Source organism: Agrilus planipennis, unplaced genomic scaffold (genome assembly GCF_000699045.2).
Source record: "Agrilus planipennis isolate EAB-ADULT unplaced genomic scaffold, Apla_2.0 scaffold17, whole genome shotgun sequence".
Taxonomy (NCBI): Eukaryota; Metazoa; Arthropoda; class Insecta; order Coleoptera; family Buprestidae; genus Agrilus; species Agrilus planipennis.
Window position 1 is genome coordinate 160280 of NW_020439021.1, and position 12455 is coordinate 172734.

The 12455-nt window shown below is 32.6% G+C and overlaps 1 protein-coding gene across 6 annotated transcripts in view; it reads left to right on the top strand.

The window, feature by feature from the left end:
- LOC108744371 (trafficking kinesin-binding protein milt) overlaps positions 1–10031 on the top strand; it is a 37001-nt gene extending 26970 nt beyond the window's left edge. For 2 of the 6 annotated variants that reach the window (XM_025976341.1, XM_025976337.1), the window contains exons 3-14: positions 570–674; positions 3634–3710; positions 4416–4668; positions 5163–5279; positions 5339–5774; positions 5844–6116; positions 6175–6303; positions 6603–6812; positions 6878–7188; positions 7249–7505; positions 8622–8823; positions 8945–9171. In XM_025976341.1, the coding sequence (XP_025832126.1) occupies positions 3660–3710; positions 4416–4668; positions 5163–5279; positions 5339–5774; positions 5844–6116; positions 6175–6303; positions 6603–6812; positions 6878–7188; positions 7249–7505; positions 8622–8823; positions 8945–9171 (2466 nt within the window). In that variant the 5' untranslated portion in view covers positions 570–674; positions 3634–3659. Of the gene's footprint in view, positions 1–569; positions 675–1032; positions 1112–3354; positions 3448–3633; positions 3711–4415; positions 4669–5162; positions 5280–5338; positions 5775–5843; positions 6117–6174; positions 6304–6602; positions 6813–6877; positions 7189–7248; positions 7506–7727; positions 7828–8621; positions 8824–8944 lie in introns of those variants that run through there. The other 4 variants (XM_025976336.1, XM_025976339.1, XM_025976338.1 and 1 more) reach the window with 4 other exon arrangements.
- The last annotated feature ends 2424 nt before the right edge of the window (positions 10032–12455 follow it).

Sequence of the window (12455 nt, forward strand, 5' to 3'; positions counted from 1 at the left end):
AAGTAATTTTTGTATACCTACATTTATATATGTTAAAAAAAGTTTTACTGATGGAAGATCAATATTTTAACTGGTGCCAAGTTACAAAGGAAATTACGCTGGAGTACTTTGGCGATGGAGAATCCTAATTTTCTCTAGGAGTGTTTATGTTTGTTGTTTGAAAAGTAGGAGCGGTACGTTTTAATACTAATCGATATAAAGGGGATGTTTGGCGCGATTAGAAAGCTCTTGGAGTCAACGTTCTTATTTTTCCTTGACCCACCTGCGACAGCTGTATGTCTGAGAAAAGTCGTAAATAAAAATAGTACATGTAGGTATTATATGAACATCCTAAGTATTCATGTGTTAAATTCCTGCTTAATTTATAGTAGAATCGTTAATGTCTTTGGGTTTTTGTAGCTGCCCCAAAAAAGTACGCAGGTACTTATGAGCCTGTAAAGTAATGGCTCTTTGGAGGATTCTAATTTATTGGCGGTTGCCGGAAAATGAGTAAAACTAACGAATTGTTTAATTTATTTTTGGTACTTGTTGTTTTTATTGTCGCTGACATTTTTTTTTTTTGGTTACAGGCTACGAAAATCAAGATTGGTTCATCCCAACTCCTGCATTACAAGTCGAGGACATTGATCTAAAGCTATCTCCGGATCAAATCCGGGAAACTTTGAACTATTTTCGTAAGTCTTTTGCTTTTCTTCTTTCATTAACTTTTCCATTTGAAGTATAGGTTTTATTACCAAAAATTGCATTTACTTTCCAAAATAATTCTACTCTCATAAGGTTTTGGTTTCTGATTTGAAGTTTTAGAAGATCAGGGAAGATTACGTCAATTAATTGTAGGTTTTATCTTTTTAAATTAGGGATTTCTTGCTTGAAATATTTGTGAGTTGCTTCCTTTCCATTTTTTTTGTCGATTACTGTAGATATTTATCCAGTTATTTCTCTACTTGATAAGATAACCTTTATCGTATTTTTGGAGACTATACTTTTTGTGCTTAAGTATGAATTAAGAGTTAATTCAGTTGAAAGTTGAAACATTCATCAGTTACAATCGGTTATTAATCGTGATGACGTGTTTAATTCGAAAACGTGTGCAAAACTGAGAACGAAAATGGTAAGTGTATATATATTCAGTTGTTCACCCGTCAATTGTTTTAAAAAGGAAAAACGACCGGATACGTGAAAGAAATCCGTGTTTGGTTGATCGAACAAATTAGTCGATAGATTCAGACAACAGCAAAAGTCAGTATATTATTGGGTAACATTGTTTTTCCTAAAGTGTGGAAATTGAATTCTTACAACTAAACAAAAAAGTTTTCGCCAGTTTAGTGGTAGATTTAGTGGAACCAATTTCAGGGTCATCATCAAAACTAACGCACTTTTTTAATAGCATTAGGCCTTGATGTCAGGCGCAAACAACTTAAACTAATATAGGGCGCCTGAAGGACTATCATCGTTGAATTTGCGCGAAGAATGACAGTTTGGGTTTTTGGAACTAAAATTCATGTCTCCTATTTCGTTAATTTTTGTTACTGTTGTTTACTAAGTTAATTATTTTTATATTTGTTTGATTTTTGAGCGTTAATAACACAAGTAAAAACATATTGAACATATTGGTCATTAAATATGTATTAAAATTAGTTGGTCATATATTTTGTTAATTTACTTTTAAATAGGTTTCGCAAAAGAATTGTATTTTTAAATACATATCTATTAACTAAAACTGTAAAACGAATTTGGTATTTTTGACGAATGCGAGCCTACAATTAACGTATTACGTAAGAAATTAAGTTGTAATACAGTTACGGTTTTGTGATAAAAGAAAAATGCGATTTGTGTACCGTATTATTACTCATTAAAATATCTCAATTAGACTGAATGTACAAGCATTTACAATCATGTATTATACAATTTGCATTCGCGCAGCAGCAACTTATCAATTGGAAAAGGTTTTTATTAGGGGAAAGTTGACTATTTCTGTTCTATTGTTCGGCCAAGTTCCTTGTTTATATGCAAATAATAAATTTCTAGGTAATGGACTTTTTCACTCCTGCTTTACAATTCATGCTTTATTTTCTCATAAAAATAGAAATACTATGCAAGGGAAAAAAGTTTGCGGCATCAACAATTCTTTTCCCATGTCGTTTATATTCATTGTTAGATTACAATCAGTTAGAAAACTCCGTTATCATTTGCTTGTAATCAAGAGAAGTAAAAAGTGACAAGCCTTTTTTCTTCCGTTCCCATGTGTACTCTATTTGATGAAGAAAGGCCAGTTTCACGTACTTTTGTCTAGTTTTCTTGGGAACTATCACTGTTCGATTTTTATTAGTTTCAGTTTTTTGTCTCTCCTTAGAGTATGTAATTTATTCCAACTTAATTACCTTGGTAGGCACACATTGTTGTAAACATAAGTACGACAACACGCACTTCGTTCGTATTTTCGTTACCTTATGCCTTAAGGTTCTAAGTAATAAAAACAATTACTCTATTAGGTTAGGATTATAAGGTTATGAAAGAAAAAGGCAACACCAACGAAGTGGTATAACAAGCATTGGTTGTTATTAGTTCTTACTATTGACAATACAGAAAAGAGTTTGAAGATGGATCAAGTCAAAATTGATCGCGATTTTAAAATAAATTCGGTTGAATTATATTTTTGTTTTTCTAATATTGGAATCTCATTTTGGCATAAAATTAGTGTCTGATTTACAATTAATAGGATAATTTATAATCAGCGCTGATGGACCCGTTGAAAAAATTATCATATTTTTTGTCTTGATTTACATGTTTATTATAAAGTTGAGTATTTTTATTAATAGAAACTCCTCACGTGGGCAAAGTGGATAGAATACAAAAAAAAGTTGTATATTTATCGAAAAACGGAAAAATATAAAAAAATATTAAAAAGGGGGACGTTAATACTTAACTTCGTCTTATTTTTCTGTTGATAATTAATTAGGTCACCGTGCTACGTGAGTAGATACATGCAATTAACAAAAAAACATTGTTGTTGTTTGTATAACATCGTTCTAATTTATTAGCAGGATTCTTAATCTCTATTTACTAGTATTCTGTATTTTTTATTTCAATTTTAGAACGTCGTGACATTTTACGGTAAAGTCCCTACCTATAAAAGGCTTGTAGTTTAAGTGCAGTAATACTGCTCAAGTTTTCAAAAATATTGCAATATTTACAACCAGCGCGGCACATTAAGTTTGTTTTGCTATTTTATTACATACAATGTGTTTGTATATGAAAAGTCGATTTATTTATACCTTCGATTTGATAAAGTGATATTTTATTTATCTCACGATCAGTAATTCGTACTGATAATAGCACTAGTGTGTGCGAAATATATTGTGTAGTATCACTTTGATTTTATGGAAGTACACATCGTTATATATATTAGCATTGGCAGGCGATCTAGGCTTTCATCTATGGGTAGAGGTAAAATTTTTTTTACAACTTAACAGTTGAGGATGGCCGCGAGTTCCGAAACTTTTTTGTCATTCATTGTTTTATTGCCGGAATCTTTATATAGATAGCGTTATTCATCGTGAATAATTAATAACTTCAAATTAATTATTTAAGAATCATAAAGGTGGGTGTAATACTCACAATTTTTTCTTACAGTTCTATGCAGTAACCGTGTAAGCCAAATGACAAAGACTTACGATGACATAGAAGCAGTCACAAGGCTTCTTGAAGAGGTAAGTGCTAGATAATGTCTTTTTTCTAGTTTTCAGTTAACGTGTAACATTAGAAATGGTAACATCATGGTGCCTTTAGTTTTTGTATAATGTTTAAATAATTGGTTATAGTGTCCAAGTTCTTATAAAATTGACAACGGTTTATTGATATTTATTATTAGACGAATGTGCGATAAATAATTGTAATTATTATTTATGTAATGTTATTCGAATAGTCATTTCAAGAGCCACTTCCTGGAGAACACTTTTTTAAAAATGTTTTTCTTAATCGTTTTTTTTTCTTTCTTTATCATAATATCTAAATAGTATAAATTTTTGTTTGTCATATGTGCTAATCGCTAAAGAATGCTTGATAATGAAAAGGATAAATTAAACGTGACAGATAAAAGCATAGGCACTCTTTTCCAGATAACTTTATTTTTCTTGTTTTGAGGGCTTTTCATGGTTTTTAACCCCTCGGCAAGGTCAAATTTTGTAACAGTCGCAATTTGCGCTTTAAAATGTCTATGTTTACCTGTATAAAGTAACAGCTAAATGTTTGTTAAATATTAAAATCGGTAACGTGTATACCTGTAGTCTGTAGTCGTTAACTTACATTGGGATTAGCGAAAATGTCGTTTAATGCTTTTTTTATCTATATAAATGAATGATAGTGTTTTAGGCATTTTCTACTTGACGATATCGCAAAAATTATATTTATTCCAGAAAGAAAAAGATTTGGAATTAACTGCGCGTATTGGTAAAGAATTATTGCAACAGAATACAAAACTCGAAAAAACTGTAGAAACTTTAGAAGCGGACTTGAAATCGGCAAATGAAAAAATAACACAGCTCAGCCATGAAATCGTTAAAAAAACCGAACTCATTCAGATCCTTACTAACGACATGGATGAATCATGTCTGGAAAATGGAATGGCAATTGGGAAGATAAATTTGGATCTATTGCAGAAAAGGATAGGTACATATTGACGATCTTGTTTTACTAAAATAAATAGGTGCATGGTACGCATCATAGGTGCGGACAAACCGTCATTAAAAGTTTCGTAACTATTGCTAGACGTGCCATCATTTCTTTCAGTTTCTTTTTTTTCAGTTCCTTAAGAAAATATCCGTGAATATTTTTGGATTGTAAACAACCGCATGCAAACTTTATAAAGTTAATTTATAACGTAATTGTAAAGTTAAATTCCCTTGGCTTATGGAAATTTTAAAATTTTGTCCTCACGAGTCGAAGTCACATTGTATACTTAGTTGGTTCATACTACGTAGTTGTGATCTAATTTGTCAAGTTGCAATTGAGGTTTCAGTTGCTAAATATATGTCGTTGGAGTACGCGTGCCATTTGCAAAATAACATTAGTATCACTTAGCCGGGTCTTTTTTAACGACACCGTTGTAATAGATTTGCAATAGCGCCGTTAAATTTGTATAACGACAATTTTTTTATGAACAGGATCCTTAGAAGATGAAAACAAAGCACTGAAGAGCGAATACTGTCGTTTAGCAGACGATACAGACGACATTGAAGCAAGGGAGAGACAGCTAGTGAACGATATTACGGGACAGCTAGGTAAGTAATTTAGTTTTTGACGGTTTATTGATATTTATTTGTGACAAATTTACATTTAGCCTGCGCAAACTCCAGTATGACTCTACTGGAAGATGAACTGGATCGTCAAAAAGACGAGAATCGTCAACAGCACGAACAAATTTTGGCGTTGACGGCCAAACTTGAGGACACCGAAATGCGTTTGCACAAAATAATGACCGAACATGAAGAAGCCACTACTCTACTGCAATTAACTCGAGACACTCAGAACAGTTTGGCCCTGGAACTGGCCGATTTCAAGTCTCGTTACCTGGAAGTCGAAGCACTTCTTCGTGAAACTCAAGAACAATTAAAAAAAGCCAGAAGGCGATACATGCCATCAGTGAGAAGCTCTTTCTTCCCTTCGTTGGGCTCCACAAACCAATCTGTACCATTCGATAGTTTACAAAGTGAACTGGAGATGTCGATGCATTCAGAACTTAGTGCAGATTCCGGCTTTTCGTCTGGAGAGCCAGTGTAAGTTGGAGCATCAAAGAAGTTGCTTGTAATTTTTGAGTAATTACGAGTTGTTTTTTTCCGTTGCAGACCATACTTTAAAAAAGTTTTTGAAACGGTTCGATGCGCTTCACAAAACTCCATGAGCAGTGCCGATAGTATGAGTAATTACAGTATGATGGGTGTAGGGGGTTGTGTTACGTCGAGTGGAGGGGCGCGTATGAGTGTGAAACCCCAGGATCCACTTAGACGATCTTCGGGATCTATTTATAGCAGTAGTTCCTTAGGCTATCCCAGTTTGGACTCCACTGGACAGTCTGATAACGAATATGGCAGTCAGACTGACTCTGAAGAATGTTATCCGTAAGTTCACACTATCATTTTTAATAACGTTAATTACTTTTTATGTTGTTATTTTTAGAGGGCCACCACAGAAAGGAGTTCCTGGTGTTCCCGGTGCAACCGAACTGGAAGCTGCTTTAAAACGACTTACCCCCGCTGAAGTGGCTGCCAGAAGGATCAATCTCCAACATGGAACTGCATTTAGTGGGTAGGCTATTGTAAACGCTTTAAGTGTGCGTTTACGTGTGAATGATTTGATTAATTGCATGGGGCATGTAATATTATTTCAAATTTAATAAACCTTCTGAATGTTGACTGATGATTGATCGATGTGAACGAGACGCAGCATGCATTCACTGTGGTGTAAGTTGGATGGGGTTGTAACGGGATATTAATAGTCGGTAACATAGTTTAATGCATGTAATGTAATGGGTATTTGTTGTTGGTGTTATATTTGGGTTGATTTGTAATTTTATTGGATTTGGTTTTTTTCTATTATTGTTACAGTTACGAGAGCGATCCTTGCCTTCCTTACGGCTGTCGTACTCCTGACAGCCTTATGTCTACAGGCTCTGGTAACTACCACGGATGGAGGTTGCCCGAGAAACTACAGATAGTCAAACCTATGGAGGGCTCGCTTACGTTGCACCAATGGTCGCAACTGGCCCAGCCCACATTCAGTGGCCTTCTCGAAGAAAGACCAGGAGTTAAAATTAGGTAAGAGCCATGTTTGCTTTTATTTTTGCATTTCTACTTAGTTTATTCTGCTTTGTTATTTACAGGGGAGGAAAAGAATTGGAAGACATGGGAGTGGAGTCGTATGTTTTAAGTGATTTGGAGGAAGATGAAGAGTACTCTAATCCTGGCAAAGGGTTCGAATCATCCGCACCTATTTACACCCTTACCAATAGTACTGTTATGCATCCTGATGACGGTACTTTTGTAACCCCAAGTGAGCGTGGCAGTCGTATGACTTCGGTATGTTCGAGTATACAAAATTCACCCCCACAAACCCCTCTGGTGCGGAGCAGAAGAAATTCAACGTCAACATTCTCCACCACCCTGGGACTTGCCAAAATGCTCAACGAAAGGGGTACGTACTTTTTATCGTATTTTCTTATTACGATCTTACTGTTATTTATTTTCATTTTAGGAATCAAGGCTGTGACCCCGTCGGCTGTGGCGACACCTTGTGGGCCAAATAGCTTTACGCCGACCGCGACCCCTTGCAATAGTCCTGATGGGTCCCCTTTGCGCAGCGGGTCACCTGAACCCGACGCCGAACATTTCAGTATTCCGCAACTCATCTTTAGCTCAGTTCCTGCTTTTCTTCAACAGACCGTCGGCGGTGGTGCCATCAAAAAGACTTCCTTATCCAAAAGGAGACTTTCCAAGTCGGGAACGAATGAGGTAAGATTTACCTAATTAAGTTTGTGTATTTTTAATCTTACTTATTTGTTTTCCTCTTCGTAATTATGTAGTATTTTGTGTAGTTGTTAAGGTAAGTTTTTTTATTACACAGTGATGTTATGTTACCTTCTTTTTACACCTTTTTAATAATGTTTACAGCACCACTTTTTCTTTTCAAATTCTGGTAAAAGGTACATTTTTGGATGATTTTTGATTTTACAGATATCACGAAACGATGCCAATGAATAGTGTCTCGTATGGATTGGGAAACCAGCTACATTTACGTTTTATTGGCTTGTAATGCATGCTGCTTTTGTATATTTTGTAATTTGTATTATTATTATTATTATTAACAAAATAATAGTAGAAGGTGTTTTTATTTATCACTTACGTTTCGTGTGTTGTCTTGTTTGGTTATGAAAGAATTTAAAATCTTTATATATTTAGGTACTTTTGAATATGAATTGCAAAAACTATTTGGAGGAAAATTGAGTATTTTAATCTTAATTAGACGAAAAGTAATTATTTATAATGAAAAGCAATGGAAATATAAAATTTATACTAACGTTGCTGAAAAATTAGTTTGTCTTGTAGTAGACCCGAATTTTTTGCTAATAAAAAAATAAAACAATAAGATAACATTATCGTTTGCGATATCAATCATTCAGAAACATTTTTACGGTCTATTGTAATGTAGTAGCAAAGGTTTTCTGGTATTAGTATTATCTTGAATTCTCTAAAACAGATTTAAAAGAAAATTTTAAGCGTAGAGAGGACTGTAGACAGTTGTATCGATTTTAGTTATAATTTTTATGTAAGTAATTGAGTAAATAATATTGGAAGTGATAATAAAATATGCACTTTCCACGCCTCTCACCCGTACAGAGCTTTATTCCAAACATTCACTTTTAACAGTCTACTTGGTGTTTTCAAATTAACCGTTCGCAAATAAAATAGTTAACAAAGCTAGATTTATATTATATGTTTTCATTGGCAGTTTCTTTAGAATAGCAGATGGATCGAAACGGCAGAAAATGGAGTATTATTTCATTTAAATTGTAAATCAAAATATATAAAAAACTTCTAAATTTAAAAACATTTTCTTTGCATTTTCAGGGATTGGTTGGTAGAATTGAAAGAATAGGAATAAGTAATTTAATGGGTGCTCCGAACGCATTATCCATTTCTGCAGCCATGTATGCCAGACCTGCCCTTACCAGTCCTATGGCCCAATTGACCTGTTTATTACCAAGCAATAACCCCGTACAAAAAGAAAAAGAAGCGCTTAAAAATGAGGACGTTCATCCTCAGACATCAGGTAAGAAAACAAAACAATTTTCTTTAGTTTAGTCGTCCTGTCTATGCATAAAAACTAGAAAGCTGAATTTTCTCATTATAAGAGAACCGCTCAATTAATGTTCTTCTCTCTTTTGGTTTAGCAAAACCCCCAACTGGTCTAGGCGTTCCTGCCAAGCCTGGAAGTGGAGCTTTAAATAGCAGATTAGAACAGTTAAATAGTAGAAGACAGAGAAGACAAGGCACCGTGGGGATGACAAGGCCGGATTTGGGAACTGTGACAACTAATAAAAAACCAGCACAAACAGAGCAGTCTTTTGTGGGCACACTAAGTTCATTGTTGTTTGGAAGAAAGGGGGGATTATTCTAAACTAAAATATGTCGTATTTTCAGAATATTTATTGTTGCATTTTCTAGTTTTCCTCATGTTGATTTGGTCGTGTATTCAAACTTTTAGCTAAAGGCTATGACGAGCATTTTTTGTTATTTTTATACAATAACAAAATAATTACTCACCAAAGGTCTTTTTTGCGGTATATAATGAACAGGTCTATTTCAGTCTTTGGTTATGCTTCCTTTGTCTTTGTCCGGATTTTTTTCGCAATTTTATTATAATTTGTTTAAGCCTTTACTCTTTCCTCCCTTAATTTTATTTTAATTTTACGGCAAATTGTATATAATTTTTAAGTTTATTGCAACGAATTGTTTGATATCAGTCAGTTTGTTACGTAATTAAGTAAGAAAATAAATGAACTGTAGCAGTCCTCCACTTAGAGAAAAAGCATTTGTTCATTATGCACATTTTTAAAAGAACTGTTGTAAATATGTCGAAAATTGGAAATGTCTGTGCATTTATTTCACTGTGAGTGAAAATAAAATCATTTTCTGGTGATTAGAGAGTGCCATGTATCATTGAAACAAAATTTCTTTGTGATTAATAGTTTTGAATTTGTAGTCATTTTCAGATAAATGCCTAAAATGCGCAGACATATTTAAATAATAATTACGTATCGAGCCTCTTGTTAGGCACCTCATTTACATAATTACAATTATATCGTAGGTGTACAGTATTTATTTATAGGTGAAGGTGGTGCTGTGTTATGAATAATTAACTGATTGATCCTGGCTTTATTTCCAATATCGAAGATTATTCTTCGTGACATTTAGCTAACATCTACTTCCCAATTATTAGTGATATTTAGATCTTAGTTATTTTGTAGTCTTTTAATTTTTTTAATGAAACTTGCATGTTAAAGTTGTGTCATGGAAATCGAAGGTTTCGTTTGTGATGAATATAAAAAAAATAGTAACATAATTGCTAAAGAACTAAAGCGTTAAATTTTGCACTTTTGTCCTTACTAATTTAGTAACATTTGAAGTTGGAATAATTCGTGCTATTATCGTAAACGTTTCTCGATGTTGGAAATGTGAGCGATGATATATTTTTGTACGTGGTTTTTAATGCTTTATCGGTAAGTTTAGTTTTTCATCTCGGCTTTTTGTTTAGAAAGCATCGAAGATGAGAAATAGCGAAAGTTGATAACAGTATGAGCTTAAAAATGTTAGGGAATACTTAAACAATTGTTTCGTTGCATTAGTTTAACTGGAATGGAATATTTTGATGTGAAACATCCTTTGGGGTAAAACCGACCCTTGATGTTTCACATCTGCCAGGTATGTCGTGACGGTTAAATTTTAGGAAACAGTGTATTCATTGTAGCGATACCAATGGTATATCTACTTATTTATGCAATTTAAAAATGGTCTTACTAATGTTATTAAAAATTTATTATTTTTTTTATAAATTTCAAAAATGATTAGTAGAAGTATGTCAGTACGTGTGGCCATTCTTTTGAAATTGTCATTTTGGTCTCTTTTACGACTTTTCTTTAGTTTTTTTGTTACTCAATATTTTTTTTTTGTTTTTATTATTACAAACGAAACAATTAAAAATAGGGAAGAAATTATGAAATGTTTTTACAATAAAGGTAGCAAATTACATAATTCCTATGGTGCTTTAGTTTAGGTAATAAACATATTTAGAGATCAAAGTTAATAATTTTCATCAAGAATTGACGAATAATTACTTAATGCATGATATTGCAGGTGGCAAATTGAATACTTTGTAAAGCAAAATAAAAAATTTATTGTACAAAATTTGTTTGTTTCTTGTAATTTTTATGTTGTTGTATAAGTTTTGAATTTGTCACTTTGTTATTGTATCCTGTTTTATAACATTGTCAAACGTGTTGTTGAACAGTAAGTTCTAGTCCAATAATAAATAAAATATTTACGTATGACTTTATTTATTTATTTTATTCACTCCTTACCAATTTTAACGAAAAGAAGACGGTAAGTAAATTTTAAATTTTTTAGCAAAAAGCTATTAATAAATAGATTTTGCATCCCAGTTAAGTTTCAAGTTCAAGGTCTTATTATAATAAACACCTGAAAACTTTTTGGCAAAGACCATATGACGATAAGCGAAGTGACTTAGCCCGAAGAGGGATATTTGAATGAAATAAGTTTCGTTTCTACTATTACAAAGGAATGATCATTGAAATAAATCAAATTTTATCTCAAAAAATTGATCTTTATTATTATTTTTTTCAGTACGACGTAGCTCTAATCAATTTAAGAATTTTGGCGGTTTCACATTAAAATTGCTGTAGAACATCTTAAAGAAAAAACAGAATGTTGGAAGATATCGCCTGTGTCTAATGATTATAAATATTTTGAGTTGCCTGTTTTTCGGTGGGTGTAATACTCACAATTTTTTCTTACAGTTCTATGCAGTAACCGTGTAAGCCAAATGACAAAGACTTACGATGACATAGAAGCAGTCACAAGGCTTCTTGAAGAGGTAAGTGCTAGATAATGTCTTTTTTCTAGTTTTCAGTTAACGTGTAACATTAGAAATGGTAACATCATGGTGCCTTTAGTTTTTGTATAATGTTTAAATAATTGGTTATAGTGTCCAAGTTCTTATAAAATTGACAACGGTTTATTGATATTTATTATTAGACGAATGTGCGATAAATAATTGTAATTATTATTTATGTAATGTTATTCGAATAGTCATTTCAAGAGCCACTTCCTGGAGAACACTTTTTTAAAAATGTTTTTCTTAATCGTTTTTTTTTCTTTCTTTATCATAATATCTAAATAGTATAAATTTTTGTTTGTCATATGTGCTAATCGCTAAAGAATGCTTGATAATGAAAAGGATAAATTAAACGTGACAGATAAAAGCATAGGCACTCTTTTCCAGGTTACTGTTGTTTACTAAGTTAATTATTTTTATATTTGTTTGATTTTTGAGCGTTAATAACACAAGTAAAAACATATTGAACATATTGGTCATTAAATATGTATTAAAATTAGTTGGTCATATATTTTGTTAATTTACTTTTAAATAGGTTTCGCAAAAGAATTGTATTTTTAAATACATATCTATTAACTAAAACTGTAAAACGAATTTGGTATTTTTGACGAATGCGAGCCTACAATTAACGTATTACGTAAGAAATTAAGTTGTAATACAGTTACGGTTTTGTGATAAAAGAAAAATGCGATTTGTGTACCGTATTATTACTCATTAAAATATCTCAATTAGACTGAATGTACAAGCATTTACAATCATGTATTATACAA